This window comes from Hemicordylus capensis, chromosome 2, assembly GCF_027244095.1.
Source record: "Hemicordylus capensis ecotype Gifberg chromosome 2, rHemCap1.1.pri, whole genome shotgun sequence".
In the NCBI taxonomy this organism is placed as follows: Eukaryota; Metazoa; Chordata; class Lepidosauria; order Squamata; family Cordylidae; genus Hemicordylus; species Hemicordylus capensis.
Genome location: NC_069658.1, coordinates 31,650,174 through 31,667,961, shown reverse-complemented (window position 1 = coordinate 31,667,961; position 17,788 = coordinate 31,650,174). Strand labels below are relative to the sequence as shown.

At 42.4% G+C, this 17,788-nt stretch overlaps 1 protein-coding gene across 2 annotated transcripts in view; it reads left to right on the top strand.

Annotated features, from left to right (window-relative positions):
• Window positions 1-17,788, top strand: part of HCN1 (hyperpolarization activated cyclic nucleotide gated potassium channel 1) — a 310,860-nt gene that overhangs the window by 155,533 nt on the left and 137,539 nt on the right. For both annotated transcript variants that reach the window (XR_008317402.1, XM_053301293.1), the window contains exon 3: window positions 4,820-4,981. Coding sequence is in view for 1 of the 2 variants with exons in the window: in XM_053301293.1 (XP_053157268.1) it covers window positions 4,820-4,981 (162 nt within the window). In the remaining variant the exon portion in view is untranslated. The remainder of the gene's footprint in view (window positions 1-4,819; window positions 4,982-17,788) is intronic.

Here is a 17,788-nt window from a genome sequence, read left to right as displayed (position 1 = left end):
ACTCTGATAAACCTGTAACCTCTTTGACTTTAACAGCCAATCCCTTTTCATAACAAGCAAAAAGGTGCCAATCCTCTTGGCGAGGTCACGGTCTAGCTACCAGATATAAAAGGATAAAAGATCATTAATTTGTAAGAACAGTCCAAATGTGTGTGGAACTAGGTTAGGCTTTCTAGCTTGGAAGCATCCCCCTCAAGATTTTATGTATCACAAGCAAATGGAATTAAATTGTATATTTGCTTGATCTGATTGGTTGTCAATCAAAGGGGAAAATGGGCTTGACTGGTAATAGCTACAGTTTGCTTATACAACTACGATCTGTAGTTTTTAAAACTGGCTTGCTTTTTTAAAACTTTAAAAAACTTTTTTTTAATTTTAAAAACCTTAATTAGCCAATGAAAATAAAATTATGGAATCTTAATGCAAGTTATTTTTGTGGATATTTAACCAGAGTTTTCTTAGCTGTACTGAATAGTCTTTAAAAATGCTGAAATACTTTTTCTTAATTCAGCTATGCTTGAATTGTTTATAACAATGCCATTTTCACTGGAATCTTTTCATGAGGGACCGATTCTATTGAAGTCTTTTCAAAAAAATATATTTTAATCTGCCGTTAATGAAATAATTGGCTAATACTGTTACCATTGTTTTGTGGTTATTTTTAGTTTTAATATATTAAAGTGCTGGTGACTATTTTCTAAGTTACTTGGTTGACCTAGAAATGAGAGACTCTTCTGTTTTTGTGGCTTCTTTGACCAATAGTAGACCCCTAAATCCATATTCTGGGATCTATATATAAGTGGCCTGTTTTTAAATGGTGCTCAGCACCTTCAGGGTCTGACTTTGAGTTAAATAGGATTTGTAGTTTGTGAGTGCCTCTGAAAGGCCAGTCAGTTATATTTACGTGCCTAGAAATGGACTACAGAACAGACATTTAGGCTTCTTGGTTTAACGGTTTTGGCTGTGAAAGTTGTCTTGGCAGTTCCTTTTAATAAGAAAAGACTTGGCATCCGTCCCCAGTTCCAGCACTAAGAATGCCATCTCTCATTCTGGCTCTGAGGTTATTTATTTGCATTAGTCCTACCTGCTTCAGTTCCAACCATGAGCCACTTTCTTGCTGCTGTTCTCCAGGCTGGTTTTTAGTTATTGAAGGCTTTTTACCAAGGGAATGCTTGAAGAATAGAACACTTTTACGAAGCATGTCTAAATACACTTAGTTGAAAGTAAAGTCAATTCCTTTCAGTGGAGTTTGTTTCCAAGTAGCTGTATTTAAGTTGGCTGTAATAAGAAAGAGATTACAAAAATGGGAAAGCATTAAGACAGGAAACATAAGTAATAGGGGACTACATACAGTGGGCAACATCCTAAATAATACTGTGAACATGCAGCCAAAAAAGGCATATGCACAGTGCTACTAGCCCTGCTTCTGAAGTGTGGTTGCTCATGTGATGAGGGGGAGATTTTTGCCAGTCTTCTCTCCCTTCAGCAGTGCCCTGTGTGAGCTGGAAGTAGGACCCTGATCTATGCTTCAGATGCGGGGTTGCTAGCTTTGTGTACATGCCCTTTTTGGTTGTACACATATAGGAAAAAAAGAACTGACATGGTTTCCATGACAGTTCTTTTCCCCATGTTTGTGACACAAGAAAAGCCAGGCGCCATCCATGCATGAAAATAAGCTAAATATTAGGGCTATCAGGTTTTTTAATATTTGGATGTGGTGAAGTGATACTTGGGAATTAGAGCATGGTGCTTGTTTGTGCCTGATATCAGAGTGAAACTCTCTCTGTGTGTGGTGGAGGGAACAAACAGCAACAACTCTCAATTCAAGAAAACAGTGTGCCCCTTTTAATTCTAGCTCCTCACCCTGAGAGTTTACTCCTTTTCCTGGGTGATTTCCAGACTGCGAGCTCTGCAGCTTCAGCTTGGCAGGATCGTATTCAAAATGTAAATAAAGGGTGGAAGCCGTTTGATGCATAGTTCGTGGTACCGCTGTGGCCATTTGTATCGCCACTCATAATGACGTGTTTTCCCAGCAGAGACTGTTTGTAAGACATGCCCTCCTACTGCCCCATTTTGGGCTAATGGGGCCGCAGAGGAGGCAGGGGACAATGACATGGGTTTTGGGTTTTTTTGCTTCCCCCCCCCCTCCAGTGGCTTTGCGCAAAGCCACCTGCGGGGGGGACGACAGTCTTTTCTAGCTCGCACGAACTTAACTATTCCTTTCCATGGCTGACAATTAGTTTTAAAAACTAATTTAAAAACTCACTGGTGCGGGCTGAAGGAGGAAAGGAAGAACAGAAAGAAACATAACAGAATAGAAACAGAAATATAACTACAATAGCTTTAACATTAGCAGAGGAGGGAGAGGATTGAAAAGCAAATAAAAAGGAAATTGCACGGATGCCCCATTGCACAATAACACCCAGGAATTATTATTTTTTAAGGATCATTTCAAAAGCTGAGAGGAGATTAAGATATTGAAATGTCAAATTGCTGAATGAACCCTCCAAATTACACCACGTAAACAGTGGGACAGCCTTCCTAAAATGGGAAAATATAGCTATTTTCTTGGAATGCACATGCCATGTTGTAACACTAAAATGTAAAGATGAAACCTGGAAGAAGCCTTCCAGTGTGCGAATGGCACCTTGCTGTCATTGCACGCATGGCGGTGCATACTTAACAGATACATAGTGAAACAATTATAACATGTAATCTGGAAAGCGCCCTGGAGACCCAAAGGAAGACACCATCAACAAATTCAGGTCAAATACTACTGTTTCTGAAATGTAGATCTAGCAACCATAGCTAATGTGCAACCACTCATTTCAGAGGAACATCTGAAAGGCAAGAGAGTCTACTTATGCTCAGCCTCAAAATTTCTTGCCTTGTGTGCATTATTTACTGCTTCTGCTTGTGGCACACTACAATTTGGATGAGTTGGGTGACTGAATACGTAAAGGGATTAATGCAGATTTGTATTTGTTGATTTATTAAGAGACTAATGCAACATTTGCCTTGTTGCCTGCAGCAAGTGAAAATTGCTTCCAGAAGACTGGGCCAGATAGTCTAATGAAGAAATGATTTTCTTCTTCTTCTTTTGCTTTGAAGATGCAAATGTATAACATGAGGATGTGTGCGCAGAGAGGGTAGTAAAAAGGGGGCTGGCTGTATTTGTGGTCTTATTTGCAAAACTGGATTACCATGTGTTCTAATGTGTGGAATAGCCCCATGCCTTTTAGAGAAGGCCACCTAATGGCTCAGCAGGAAAATGACTAGCAAGCCAGAAGTTGCCACTTCGAATCCCAGCTGGTATGTTTCCCAGACTATGGGAAACACCTATATTGGGCAGCAGTGATATAGGAAGATGCTGAAAGGCATCATATCATCCTGTGTGGAAGATGGCAATGGTAAACCCCTCCTGTATTCTACCAAAGACAGCCACAGGGCTCTGTGGTCGCCAGGAGTCGACACCAACTCGACGACGCACTTTACCCTTACCTTTTAGGGAAAGAAGAGACTTGGCTCAGTAGTGGAACATATGCTTTGCATTTGAAGGTCCCAAGTTCATTGTCTGTTGGTGCCAGAAACGACCTGTGTCTGAGACCCCAGAGAACAGCTACCAGTCAGATAATAATACTGATCTAGATGGACCAGTAGTCTCACTTCACTAGGAAGCAACTTATTAGAAGTATCCATTCCTCAGTAGTAGAGAACTTGCTCTTTACGCAGATGGCCCATGGTTCAGTCCCTGGTATCTCCAGGTGGGGCTGGAAAATGACCCTTATCTTTAACCTCAGAGGCTGTTGCCAGTGAAGGCAATGTTGAACTAGATGGACCCTACAGTCTGGCTCAGTATAAGACAGCTTTCTTTATGTTCAAGGGGATGAACGTAAAATGACAAAGGCAATACTAAAGATGACAATACTATAAGCTGACAAAGGCAATACTTCTAATGCCAGACTGCTGCTCTTTCCAATATTAGAAATTTTTGAAATGTCTCATTTACCAGAATTAGAAATAAGTTGTCATCTTATTAGAAGATGACAACAGTCTTTCTCCCTTCTCAAAATAAAGATTAAAGTAACTATTCTAAACCAATATGTATAAACATTCTATATACATTACTAACGCTACCTTTTAAAAAGAAATTCTCTACACTTTAAATAATGTTTGTCCTTTATTTTTCTATCTACCCTGGTATTGTAAAATAAGCTTTTAAATAAATGACTTTTAAAAATAAGTATAGGCATGACATTTGTAAATGTCTTTAAATTACCTATGCAGGCATATGCAGTATAATTTGCTGTTGAGAAAGGAACATTTAAACTATTATTTGCTCTCAAATGTGAATGCATATAGAAAACTGTGCCAGATAAATGTGACTCAGTCCTGCACCTTTTTTAAAAGCCTTTACCTCATATATTTTTGACAGTAAGCACTGGATAAACGGCAGGAATTGAACTTGAGTTCAAATTCTTACTCAGCTGCGGATTTATAGAATTGTCTCAAGCAAGTTTTTACTAATACCCTCATCTGGCCATACCTCTTGAGCCTCGTGAACTGATAGCACAGACTAGAATTCAATTTATCCACCTTTTTCTTATCTTTCTGGAAGGTTTGTCATTGCTGATCTTCTCATGGAGGATCTCCTGAAAATTTCTAGAACTCCACAGTTTTCCAGAACACACTTTGAACACCATTGTTTTGGAAAATTCAGAGTAATCATACCTCTCAAGGTTGCTTTGAAGAGAAATAATAACAAAGTTATTTTGTTTAACTGCTTTGATTTGCTTACAGTTTGTGACTTTATCTACAGATCTTCCACATGACATATGATCTAGCAAGTGCTGTGGTGAGAATCTTCAACCTGATTGGAATGATGCTGCTTCTTTGCCACTGGGATGGTTGCCTTCAGTTCTTAGTACCATTACTTCAGGATTTCCCACAGGATTGCTGGGTGTCCCTAAATGGTATGGTTGTAAGTATTGTTCATTTTTCATTGTGTTTTTTCAAAGTGTTCTTTTAAAATATTTTGATAGATGTAAGTTCAAAATAGCAATGAAACAGGAATGCAATAGGGCAAGGGTTCTCAAACTTGGGTCACCATATGTTGGACTTCTGCTCCCATAATTCCCAGCTACCATGGCCTTCGGGATATTATGAAGTCCAGCAGCATCTGTAGAGCCACGTCTGAGAAGCCCTGCAATAGTGTATTGTTTTTAACAATAGGTGTTTCATTAGTTTAAAAGGTTGTTTTGAGGCAAAGAGTCAACAGTTATGAAGGTACCAGAACATCAGCAATAAGATGAATTCCACAAAACAAAACCCATTAAATGTGGTAGATATTTAATGTCCATACTAAAAATCCCCCATACCCTCACACAATGCAGTCAATATGCTCTTGAGGTTGTAATATCATAGCTCAGTAAGCTAGCCTCACATTCACTGAGATATTAGAGAATGGTGTACATGAAAATTACTCACTCATCTGAAAAATCATTTAGTATACATTCTGAATGTTACTCAGATTGTGTTTTCTTTTGTCCCTTTGACTATTTTCTAAACTAAACATTACATACATTTTATACATAGAAAGCATTTTTGGGGATGTGCTTTTTAGGTAAGACTACAGGATTTTCAATATGCGGACCTCAATCAAGGAATCACTTTGCCTCCAAGGTGTCTGTGGGACTCCATGTGTGAAAAGGCTCTCTCATTTGCTTCATTGAAGGGTGTAGTGCTACATCCCAAAATTAAAGTCTGTTGGAGTGAATGGATGGCCATACGCTCCACCTCAGGATCTGATGCAGGACAGTTATGTCCATTATATATCAGTTATATTGTTTTTCAGATGTTTGTATTGGTGTCTTGTTCACAGAAGCATATGGCCAAGTGTACATTTTACCCAGTGATCTCTGTTCTGCCAATGTAAAAATATTAGTATTGTACACTTGTAAAAATTACAGTGCATAGCACCAACAGTTTCTTTAAGACAAGTTGCTGTAAAAATGTTATTTATAAATGATCATATTTAATATTTAATAAATTACCAGGTCATCCTTAAAACTTCTCAGTGATGCCTAAATCAGCAGTTAATATCTAAAATCTAGATGTTTAAACTTTAAAAACTGTACAATCTTTACACTTGATACATTTTTAATCATGGTTTTTGCCCTTACTGGTAAAGCATTTGTATTTTAATATTAGTCTTTTCAAACATACCTTCTGCCAGCAGCTCTTCTAACACCATTTTCTTATTTATATTGTAATGTATTATGAGATTTTTGTGGTGTCAGCTATTTGCTGAGTTGCTGGGATGTCATGAAATGTTTATAAACATTTTTAACTGTTGAGGGAATGCAACTGTTGTCAGTACCATGACTGCATACAGTCCAGTTTTCTTGAAAGAAGTGAAAGATCAGTTTTGCTGATATTAGCACATTATACAGGCCCTCAGTGTAAGAAGAGGTAGAGAGTCAATACACTGGAAAGCCAAGTGAGAAGACAAGTAGAAAACCAAGCAGTAGGGAGCCCAAAGACAGAATGACTGAAGGAAGGGAACAGACTATCCAGTAGTGTGAAGAGGCAGTAACCTGAAGGAAAAGCAGATGGAGGAATCAAAGGCCTACAGTAAAGGAGGACAAAGAAGACTGGGAGTTGAAGAACATACAGACCATGAATGGGAGGTTTTAGACAAATCTCAATCAGCCCAGGACAACATGTTTACTGGGAGGAAAGGAGTGAAGATAAATGCATTTGTTTACAAATGAGGAAAACTTTGTCGATTCTCCATCTTTTGATTATATTAGTGTCTGGAAAGATTTTTAAATGAGGTTGTTTGGCAATCTAATAGAAATTAGAGTTTATGTGATTTTAGAAAGGGTTGCATTAGTTATGTGTGATGCTGTTGTTCTATTAAAAATGATTATGTGTTTATTCAAGAAAAAATAAATTAAATTAAAAAGATGAATAGATATTGGGTGGTTCAGTGGCAAGGATTAGAGATGTGCACGAATGGCTCGTGCATGAGCTGGTGGGGCGGGAGCGGTTCCCTTAAGGAGCCAGTAAAGAGCTCCTTATCTGCTTCTCCCCGCCCTTCTGTGGTGCCCAGTCCCCAACCGGTCGCACACACTGTGGCACTGTTCTCTGCAGCCTTTGTGTGGCATCGGCATGTGCATGGTCAGCAACACCATGATGACCATGCAAATGACATGTGCATGCTGACGCCACATGGAGGCTGCAGGGAACAGCGCTGCAGCCCCGCACAGCTGATTGGGGACCAGGCGTCACACCCGGAAAAGTGGTGGGACAGGGAGGAGCATGTAAGGAGCTCCTTAAGGGAATTGGTCTCCACCCCATTGAGCCAGCTCGAACGCCAGCACCCAAACCAGTTTGGTGCCTGAGCTGGTTTGACGATTCCCAGAGGAGGTGCCATTTCAGCTTGTGCACATCCCTAGCATGGATGCTGACTGAGGATCAGATTGGCTGAAAGAAACAAGGCAGCTGACTGAAAACAAGAATGAGAAAATAGTGGATGGTAGGGATTTACACGAAATAGATGTTTTGTTTTGAGTTTGAAACAAAATGCAGATGGACAAAACGTTTCATCGAAACAGCAGTTGAAGCTGTTGTTTTGATGAAACAAAACTCAAACTGTTTTAGATTTGAGTTTTTAAACAAATTTTCAACCTTTTCTCCAAACCCCATAGGATCACAAGCCAGTGCCTGAAAACCAATCAGCAAGGAAAAAACAGGCCTCCAAAATAGTGCCCAAAACGTTGAAACGTTTCAAATCAAAACGGGTTGTTTTGAGCTCGAAACAAGCCCTTTATTTAAAGGACATTCTGTTTCAAGCTTGAACCCATTTTGAGTCGAAACATTTTGACATTGAAATGTTTTGCGCATCTCTAGTGGATAGTGGAGGCATGAATTTACTAGTATGACAAAAGGAAACTGGAAACTGCTGTGCACACTGTCAAAACTGCCATTGTCTGTGAGTCTCTCAAGCAACCTGGGTAGCCAGCCGAAGAAATTCACCAGCCATATGCATAGTTTAGGTAATTTGCTACTCAGGTAATTTGCTAACCTGGGGCAATTGCTGACTTGCCCCTCATTTGCATGTGTGTCAATCTGCTAAGCCTTCATTATTCTCCATGGATTTTCTAAGTTGAGAGTATTATACAGTTGTTAAGTTAATACTTTTGCATTAGTGTAAAAGTTGACTGCTGAAAAATAGAAATGCTGAGTGGTACACAGTTTCTTATACCTCTGAAACGTTTTCCTTATGTGCATCTGACACTTTTGCTTATTGCTAGGAGACGGCACCAAATAATGACAGGCATGTCTGTAGCAGAAAATCCTTGAAGGCTCCTAATGCTGGCTGCCCTCCAAGTAGAATGCTTAACCATCAAGCATGCTTATGTGTGCAGTCTAAATGTGGGTGATTCATATTTTAGCACAAACAATCCCATTTTAAAGTGGGTTTGGAAAAAATGCAATACTCTCAATCAAGAAGCAGTCCAGAAATATTGTGTTCCATGAGTGGGACAATGACCACCATGAACCTCTTATTTTTTGTCAGTAAGGGGTGATCATTAATGGACGAGGTGAAATCTGTATAACTCAACTGCTTGTACAGTACTGTTGTTGCTGTTGCTATTACTATTGCTGCTACTACAAAGACAAATATTTCTGTAACACTTTTCAACAAAAGTTCCCAAAGCGGTTTAAATAAATAGTAAAATAAATAGTTAATTAGATTAGATCTTACCCTGCCCCCAAAGGGTTCACCACCTGATATTATTATTATTATTATTATTATTATTATTATTATTATTATTATTAATAAAAATATTTATATCCCGCCCCTCCAGTACAATACTGCTCAGGGCAGCTCACAACAGTAAAACAATGAAAGTAATATAAAATTTAACAATAAAAGACCATATAGTATAAATACAATTAAAACAAATCCAATTAAAATTAAAAACCCATCAGGCTCTAGTAAAACACATTAAACACACATTATGAGAGAGAGGGAGGGAGGGGGAGAGAGCGAGCGAGAGAGAGCGACCAGCAGCAGCTACTGGACAGATACTGTGCTGGGGTTGGATAGGGCCACTATGACAATTGATAGAATGAATGTGTGCTCTATGAAGCATGGACATTTACAGTCTCTATATATGCCCCTGATTGATGCTCCTGTTCATTTCCTCCTTATTCAAAACAATTATTTTATCCTTCTTCAAAGTGCCCCTAACATGCACCAAAGTCTAGTTTCTTTTAAACCTTGGCATCCCCTCACCCGCAATCTGATATAATGAAGGTTTGACAACCAAAGCTAACTATGTAAATTATCAGATTGATTATCTGGGTTAGTTGGTATTTGTCCTATTCTCCCTTATGAAATAGAAGGCAGTTCCTTAAGACCTTATTTATTCCAAAGTAGGAGGAATAGATTTTGGGACAGGAAGCAGTAACTTGTTACAATTGATGATTATAATCCTCCCTTTGTAAGAAAAAGGTAAAAACAAACAACTGAAACCTAGTATGGGATCTGAGACCACCTCATTCCTCCTCCTGTTTCTTCCCCTCTTAGCCCCGGATGGTGGTGTAAAATGTTTGCCACAGAATTGAGGGACTTTCTCTGATATCTTATCAGTTGAATGGAGAAGCATCGCTACTGTAGAATAGAATGGGGAGGGCAGGAAATGTCCCCAGGCCCCTGAGGGAGAGGGGGCCCACCAGCTGAGCAAGAGTTTGTACTTTATTCTTCCCCTCCTGCCTCTCCAAAGAGAAGAAAGGGGGAAAGTGTTTCCTCTGAGGTGTGTGCATGGGCGCGCATAGACAAGTTTTTAGATGCCCACTCAGTTAATTTTAGATCTCGCTCAGGTTGAATCATGAAAGCCCCATTCAGAATCCATGTGCGTACACACTTCCTTGATACTGCCTCCCAAAACAAAATTCATTCTGCACAAAGATGAAAAAAATTAGAGAGAACACTGGCCACAAGGCCCACTCCAGCCTTGCTGTGCCCCTGATTGGAGGTTGAAATGGTTCACGCCCCATACAGGCATGCTAGTTAGGCCTGAGCATGTGTGGAAAAGTCAGGATTGGGTCTGGCTTGATCTCATCCAACTCCCAAAATGTCAGCTGGAGGTCCTTTGGACCCCTCCCAAGTTCAGGGTCAGAGTCAGGATTGGGATCAAGGTCTGAAACAGGTTTGCGGTCAGACAAAAAGATTTTACAACTTTAAAAGTAACTGTGGATACTCACTGTGAACCCTGAAGAGAATGAACATAAAACCAGAGAGTTGCAGGGGAAGTAAGGTAACATCAGAGAGTCTAAAGGTAAGTTACCTCACACCAGAGAACCATAAGAGAAACCTGGAAATCGGCTGGTGGCTGCAAATGAGTGAAAAATGGGATAAAAAACTTTTTGGGGGGGGACTTTAAGATGTGATATGGATGAGCAGAAGATGAAGTCCCCCCTCCAAACGTGATCACTTAAAAATAAAACTCCCTTAAATTGTTTTAGAAAAAAGACAACTGAGGGGGAGATATGATAGTTTATAAAATTATGCATGGTATGGAGAAGGTCGATAAAGATACATTTTCTTTTTCTCAAATAAGACTAGAGGCAGGGGTCATCCCATGAAACTGATTGCCAAGAAATTTAGGACCAACAAAAGGAAGTACTTTTTCACATAATGCATAATCAACCTATGGAATTCTCTGCCACAAGATGTGATGACAGCCAACTTCCTGGATGGCTTTAAGAGGGGTTTAGATAGGTCTAAACCCTAGAGGATAGGTCTATCAATGGCTACTAATATGGTCTCCTCCATATTAGGAGGCCTCCTCCAGCCTTAGAGGCAAGATGCCTCTGAATACCAGTTGCAGGGGAGCAACAGCAGGAGAGAGGGCATGCCCTCAGTTCTTGCCTGAGGCCCTCTCAGAGGCATCTGGTGGGCCACTGTGTGAAACAGGATGCTGGACTAGATAGGCCTTGGAACTGATCCAGCAGTGCTTTTCTTGGGTCCTTTTTGTTCTCACTGCCATTTGGAGTTTTGGAAAATTCCAAATTTTTCTGAAGGGGGTTGGAGAAGTCCAATCTGAACTGGGGTTTTTAAGTTCGGATTCAGACTCTCTCTGAACATGATCCAATTTTGCACAGGCATAATTCTAGCAAATTTAGCTATAGTGTCTAGACTAGGATATTCAGAGGTAGAGTGATTTAATACAATCCTTATCTGTCCTAGCAGCGCTGTTTCTGTTCTAAGTATGTTACTTGTAAAGGGGTAAAGAGCAGCCCATTTACCTTCCCCCTTCACAATGTCTGTCACTAAGTTTGGTAATTTTGTCAAGTGTTCATTGTGTGATTCCTAAATTTTGGGGTTGGCTCCTAGATCCAAAGAAAACTTGTCAAGACCTGCCTTTTATATAGCGTTGCAAAACTCCCTGTGCGCAGAAACTGTTTGCACATATGTAATGTTCTTAATGATAACTTCCCTCATTGTAATCACCATAGCCATCCACTCAGGGATATAATGAGTTGAGTAAGGAAGAATTAAACAGACTGGCCATAATCCAGAGAGTTATGTTTAATTTACCAGTTCTTTCTCTCCACTGAAATCATCATCTGTGCATTTAAAAAGCAGTTTGTGGTATTGTGGTATTTTTAAAAATGTGAGAAAAGAGAAGAGGTACAAATTGGAAGTTGAACAAAACCACAAACTGCACAAGGGTAATGACTTGCCTGGGCCTTGGGGGCTTTTCAGCTTTATGGGTATTATTTAGAAGTGGGTCCCAGTGGTTTTCACTTCAACAGAAGCACATATGGAGTTGCAGACTATATCTTAGACTCCTTGTTCTCACTGAGTTTCAAAGGAGGTTGTGCTGTGATTGCTTTTGCTGTCTTTACTTTGGCTCTTTATTGAACACAATACGAAATCTTCTTCTTTCAGTCCAACTAGCTGATCTGGCAGTGCTTTTGTTCCTTTGGTTCAACTCTTGGTCTCCTCAGCAGTTCAGTGGGAAATATGCACTTTTTAGTTTCCAAGAGATGTGGGACAGAAGCCACAAAGCAGAACACCGACTGCAGAGAAATCGCCAAGACGTGCCAGTCAGCAAGTCGGTGACCTACTTTTTATTAGAGTAATTACATTTTTGAAGATATGTCACTATTTTGTCAGGAAAGCTGCACTTGTGAGGTGTCAGCAAACATGCCACGAATCAGTGAAGATGTTTATCTATGCCTACAGATGATTGGCTGCTGTGAGACTTTCAGCATCATGCAGTGGGCTCTGGTAACAGTTTTCCAAAAGAGCAACACTATAAACAATAAAATGAAACAAAATCCTGGAATAATATGATTTTGCGCCATACAGAACACTTACTCCAAACAAAAATGGTTGAGAATGGATAAGAATTAATAACATACTGATGAAGTTGGCTGAGGAAGTAAATCTGTAATCCTGAACATATGAAGCTCCTTACACTGAATCAGCCCTTCTAGCTCAGTATTGCCTACAGCAGGCTCTTGGGTTTTTCTCAGTCCTACTTGGAGATTCTATAGGGATCTGTGATGTAAGGTCATGGGCAGCAGTCCGGGTTCAAAATTTGGTGTCCATAGCTGCCTGTACAGCAACCACACCCCCAGCTCAGCTGCTACTTCTCCCCGGGCCCTGCAGCTACCTTCTCACCAGCCACCTCCCCGGCAGCTTAAGTAAAGTAGAGCTGTGCTGTCGTTGAGTCGGTGTCGACTCCTGGTGACCACAGAGCCATGTGGTTTTCTTTGGTAGAATACCGAAGGGATTTACCACTGCCATCTCCCGCACAGTATGAGATGATGCCTTTCATCATCTCCCTATATCTCTGCTGCCTGATATAGGTGTCTTCCTCCTTGCCAGGTCTCCACCTTCTCCTTTTTATCTCTGCAATGGCTCCTAAGCCTCCAGAAGCTGCAGTGACTTCCATCAAGCACTGGGCTATGACATCTTTATACCATGCAGCAGCCAGGCAAACCTTAGGAAGTGAAGGCAGCTCCTGGAGCCTTAGGAGCCTCTGCAGAAACAACAGCATGGAAGGGGAGGGGAGGTGGCAGGCAAGTGGCCCTTAGATGTGAGTGTCCCGTGTTCAAGGAACACATCCGCTCAATTATACCCCTCCCATTGGTCAGTGGTTGAACCTTCTGACTGCAAATATGTGCTCTACCACTGATCTACAGCCCTTCCTAAAAGATTGCCTTATCAGTGTTTGAGCAAATGGAGAGTGTTTAACCAATTCTTGTTATGTATCTATAATAATGTCAGGCCCATAATACAATACATCTGTTTAGATGGGTATTTGGCTAGTGATTACAACGAAGTTGAAAGAACTGTGTGGCATAGCAGACATGTGCTACAATCAGTGTTCCCTCTAAGGCGTGCGCATGTGTGCATGCTCACATGTTTTCTGATGTTGGTTCAATTAAATTTAGATTCTGCTCAGACTGAATCAGGAGGCCCCATTCTGAATGCATGTGCGCACGCACTGCCTTGATACTGCCACCCAGAACAAAACTCATTCTGCACACAGATGAAAAAGATTAGAGGGAACACTGATTACAATCCATGGAGTGCTTGATATATTTTGAAGCTTTAATGTGGGGTTTATCAAGGGCCATAGAGTTTCCTTTATGGTCTGAGCTGTAACTCAGTGATAGAGCACATGCTTTGCATGTACAAGTTTCCAGATTCAGTCCCTGGCATTGCCAGTTGAAAGGAAGTCAGGTATCAAGCCTGAGAGAGACCTCTGCCTGAGACCTTGGAGAGCTACTGCTGCTTTTGGAGGTGATCAGTGTTCCCTGTAACAAGAAGTATTAGGTGTTGTTGACTACAGCCAAAGGCCATTGAAGCTGGGGGTGCTGGGAGTTATACTCAACAACACCTAGGAATCCTTGTTACAGGGAATATTGGAGATGATAGTATAGGGCGATTTGTGCCAATGGTGTGACTCATTATAAGGCATCTATTATAAGGGGGAGTGGAAGGGAGGAGAAGATATATGGGGGCTTGGTTAGCCTGTCTCCTGACCTTGGCCTTGAGGTATCTCATAGCCTCCTCAGCCACCCACCCTGCTCCAGCCCAGCATGGTTAGCTCAGAGGTCAGTCTGCATAGCTCTGCTATGCCCTTTCGTCTTCCAGAGTGCTTGGCAACTATTTATTTGTTTTATTGTTTTATTTAACACATTTATGTACTGCCCAAAATGCAAGTCTCATCTTATTTCCATCTGTGAGCACTAATTTTCATCTGCCCCAGCTTGGAGCCTCCTGTGAGAGAGGTGGTGACTCTGAGTTTTTGGGGGCCTATAAAGATGGAGGGAGTGCTGGCTGCTGGCGTTGCAGCTGGCAGCCGACCTGTAGGCAGCCGCCAAAGCCAGACACCAATGGAGGTTGGCTTTGGTGCCAGGCCTTCAATGTAGGACTGATGGCTGGGGCATACTATATTCCTTTTGGCTTTTTTAGGAGCTGAAACAGCTGGTTTGCCAGCTTTGTTACTAAGACTTGGTTGAAGTTAATTTGTAATGTGTTTGGGTTTGTCTGGAGATGGGGAGATGGGATGCCTTCGTTGACTGTGGGGCAGCCATTCGAGTGGTGGTGGGGAATTGAAGAAGTAAAGTTGGTGGTCAGCAGGCTGTTCCAGGGGAAAGGAAGTCAGACATTTAGTAGCTCCTCCAGTTGTCCTGCCAGCTCTTTGACCCTGGGGAGCACTGCCAATGACCCACATAGCTTTTCCCTGCTCCTCTGTAATGCTAGGTCAGTCCAAAATAAATCTGAACTCATCCATGATTTGATCATGGATGAAGGGGCTGACCTGGTATGGATTACGGAGACTTGGTTGGGGGAGGCTAGTGATCCAGTTTGATCCCAGCTTCTACCTCCAGGATATTCTGTAGAGGAGCAGGTGAGGGGACGTGGGCGGGGAGGTGAGGTGGCTGTGGTCTATAGGGATAAAATCTCCCTTACCAGGGTCCCTGTCAGGGTATCAGACCATATTGAATGTGTGTACTTGAGTTTGGGGACCAGGGATAGATTGGGACTTTTGTTGGTGTACCGATTGCCCCGCTGCCGAGCAGAATCACTTACTGAGCTCACGGACTTGGTTGTGGAACTCGCGTTGGAGTCTCCCAGACTTTTGGTGTTTGGGGACTTCAATGTTCACGTCGGGACCAATCTGTCCAGGGTAGCTCAGGACATAGCGGCCATAGACAACTATGGGCCTGTCCCAAGTGGTCTCTGGACTGACGCATATTGCAGGTCACACACTTGATTTGGTATTTTACTCTGATCAGGGTGGTGTTCCGTGGGTGGGGATTCCTGTGATTTCCCCATTGTCATGGACGGACCACCATCTGGTTAAGGTTGGACATACAACCACTTCCCACCTCCGCAGATGTGAGGGACCTATTAGAAAGGTCCGTCCAAAGAGGTTATTGGATCCAATAGGATTCCAAAAACCCTTGGAGGGATTTAATTTTGGCTCTGCTGGTGATACTGTTGATGTCCAGGTAGAGAACTGGAACAAAAAACTCACCAGGGCAGTAGACACGATTGCTCCTAAGCATCCCCTCCAACCTGCATTGAAATTGGCCCCTTCAAAATTGGCCCCAAAATTGGTATACAGAAGATCTATGGGGGCAGAAGCGGCAAAGTAGGCGACTGGAGCACAAGTGGAGAAAGACTCAAATCCAACAGATTACGACATAAAGCACATTTATTTATTTATTTGTTATTTACAGTAGTTCTATACTACCCATCTCTGGGCGGTTTACAATTAAAATTAGAAGCCCAGCAGAGGGGGAAAGGGAGAGTCCATCTATCTCCCACCCAGTGCTGCCTGGAGTGAGAGACCAGGTGGGTGCTGGGGTTCCTTCTGCTGTTGCCTGCCTGCTTTTGCTTCCCCTGTGGGGCTGCAGCCTCAGGTCAACATTGTGGGAAGTGTGGGCAGGACTGGGACCAGCCCCTGAGTGACTCAGCTGTTCCTCAGGTCACCTGCTCAGTTTTGGGCTTTATAGGAAGGCTCCTTGTGGTGGCGGGCCCGCCACCGAAGGGGCGACACCAAAGGGGGTCGCCCCTTTGGGGGAGCCACGTCGGGGGAGGGCGAGGGCTAGAGGGCTTCTGATTAATTAGTTTGAAGCTGTGTTAGACTTGATGAAGTTGCTGTAATGTTTTTGGGTTCGTCTGGATGGGGGGGCGGGGGCGCCTTCGTTGACTATGTGGCAGCTATTCCGGTAGTGGTGGGGAATAGAAGTAATCTTGGCAGGTCAGCGGGCCATTCCAGGGGAAGGGTAGTCAGAAATTTAATAGCTGTCTCCCCTTCCGACTGTCCTGTCAGCTCTTTGACCTCAGGGAACACTGCCAACAACCTGCAGGTTATTGGATCCACTAAGATTCCAAGAAGCCTTGGAGAGATTTAATGTTGGCTTTGCTGGTGATCCTGTTGACCTCTTCAAATTTGGCCCCTTGGTATACGGAAGATCTATGGGGCCTCAAGCAGCAAGGTAGGTGACTGGAGCGCAAGTGGAAGAAGACTCTACTTGAATCTGACAAATTGCAACATGGAGCACATCTAAAGATCTATGCTCAGGCAATACGTGCGACAAAGATTCGGTTCTTTTCTGCCCATATTGCCTCTGCGAGTTCACGTCCAGCAGAGTTGTTCAGGGTTGTGAGGGGATTAGTATCTGCCCCCACTCCCTTCAACCAGAATTTGGAGTCATCAGTTACCCGCTGTGATGTGTTTAAAGAATTTTTCGCAGATAAAATCTCTCGGATTCGGGCCTACCTAGATGGAGACTCCACAATTAATTTGATGTCTGAGCTGGAGGTGCCCCTACAACTCTTCTTATGTGATTTGACTGGATCGGTTTCAGTTTGTGATTCCTGATGATGTGGACAAGCTGCTTGGAGTGGTGAGGCCTACCACTTGTTCTCCTGATCCTTGACCGACATGGCTTGTTCGATCTAGCAGGGAGGTTGTTGTAAACAGCCTGGTGGAAATCATAAATCCTTCTCTGAGGGAGGGCAGGATGCCTCCTTGTGTTAAGGAGGCAATCATTAGACCTCTTCTAAAGAAGCCTGCATTAGATCCCTCAGAGTTGAGCAATTATAGGCCTGTTTCCAACCTCCCATGGCTGGGCAAGGTAATTGAGAGGGTGGTGGCCTCTCAGCTCCAGGCAGTTAGGGGTGTGCACGGAACTGCCAACTGAGGTCCAGCACTGGGGTGTGGGGGGGTACCTTTAAGTCAAGTTTGTAAGACAGCGCTGTTGCTCTAAGGGCTACTATCTCTGAACGTGCCATTCTGCAAAGCACACTCTATGATTATTTCCTAGCAATAGCTTCAATAGGACTGGGCCTACCTCTGGCCCCTTTGTTGCCAATCAGAGAATGACTGATGCTGTAAGGAGGATTTCCACTCTCCAGAAGCACAATGCATTCTGGGATAGCTTTTCGATCCTTGAAGAACCTAGCCCCCACATTCTAAAACAGATTTCAGCTGTGTTACGCTTGAGTGTGCTGGGTTTGCAAAGCCAAACAGAGGTTCTGCTAATCGGTAGGAAACAGAGTTGGAATCCTTTACCCACACAACCCAAGTCTCTTTTCTCAAGGTCAGCTATACGCGCCTATAAGAATTGCTTGTATGCCTACTAAAATGAAGGCAGTTATTTGAAATGAGCCATGTCGTCCATGTCCTTCACAATCATTGCCTCTAGTTTAGATGACTCTCTAACATACAGGAATTAA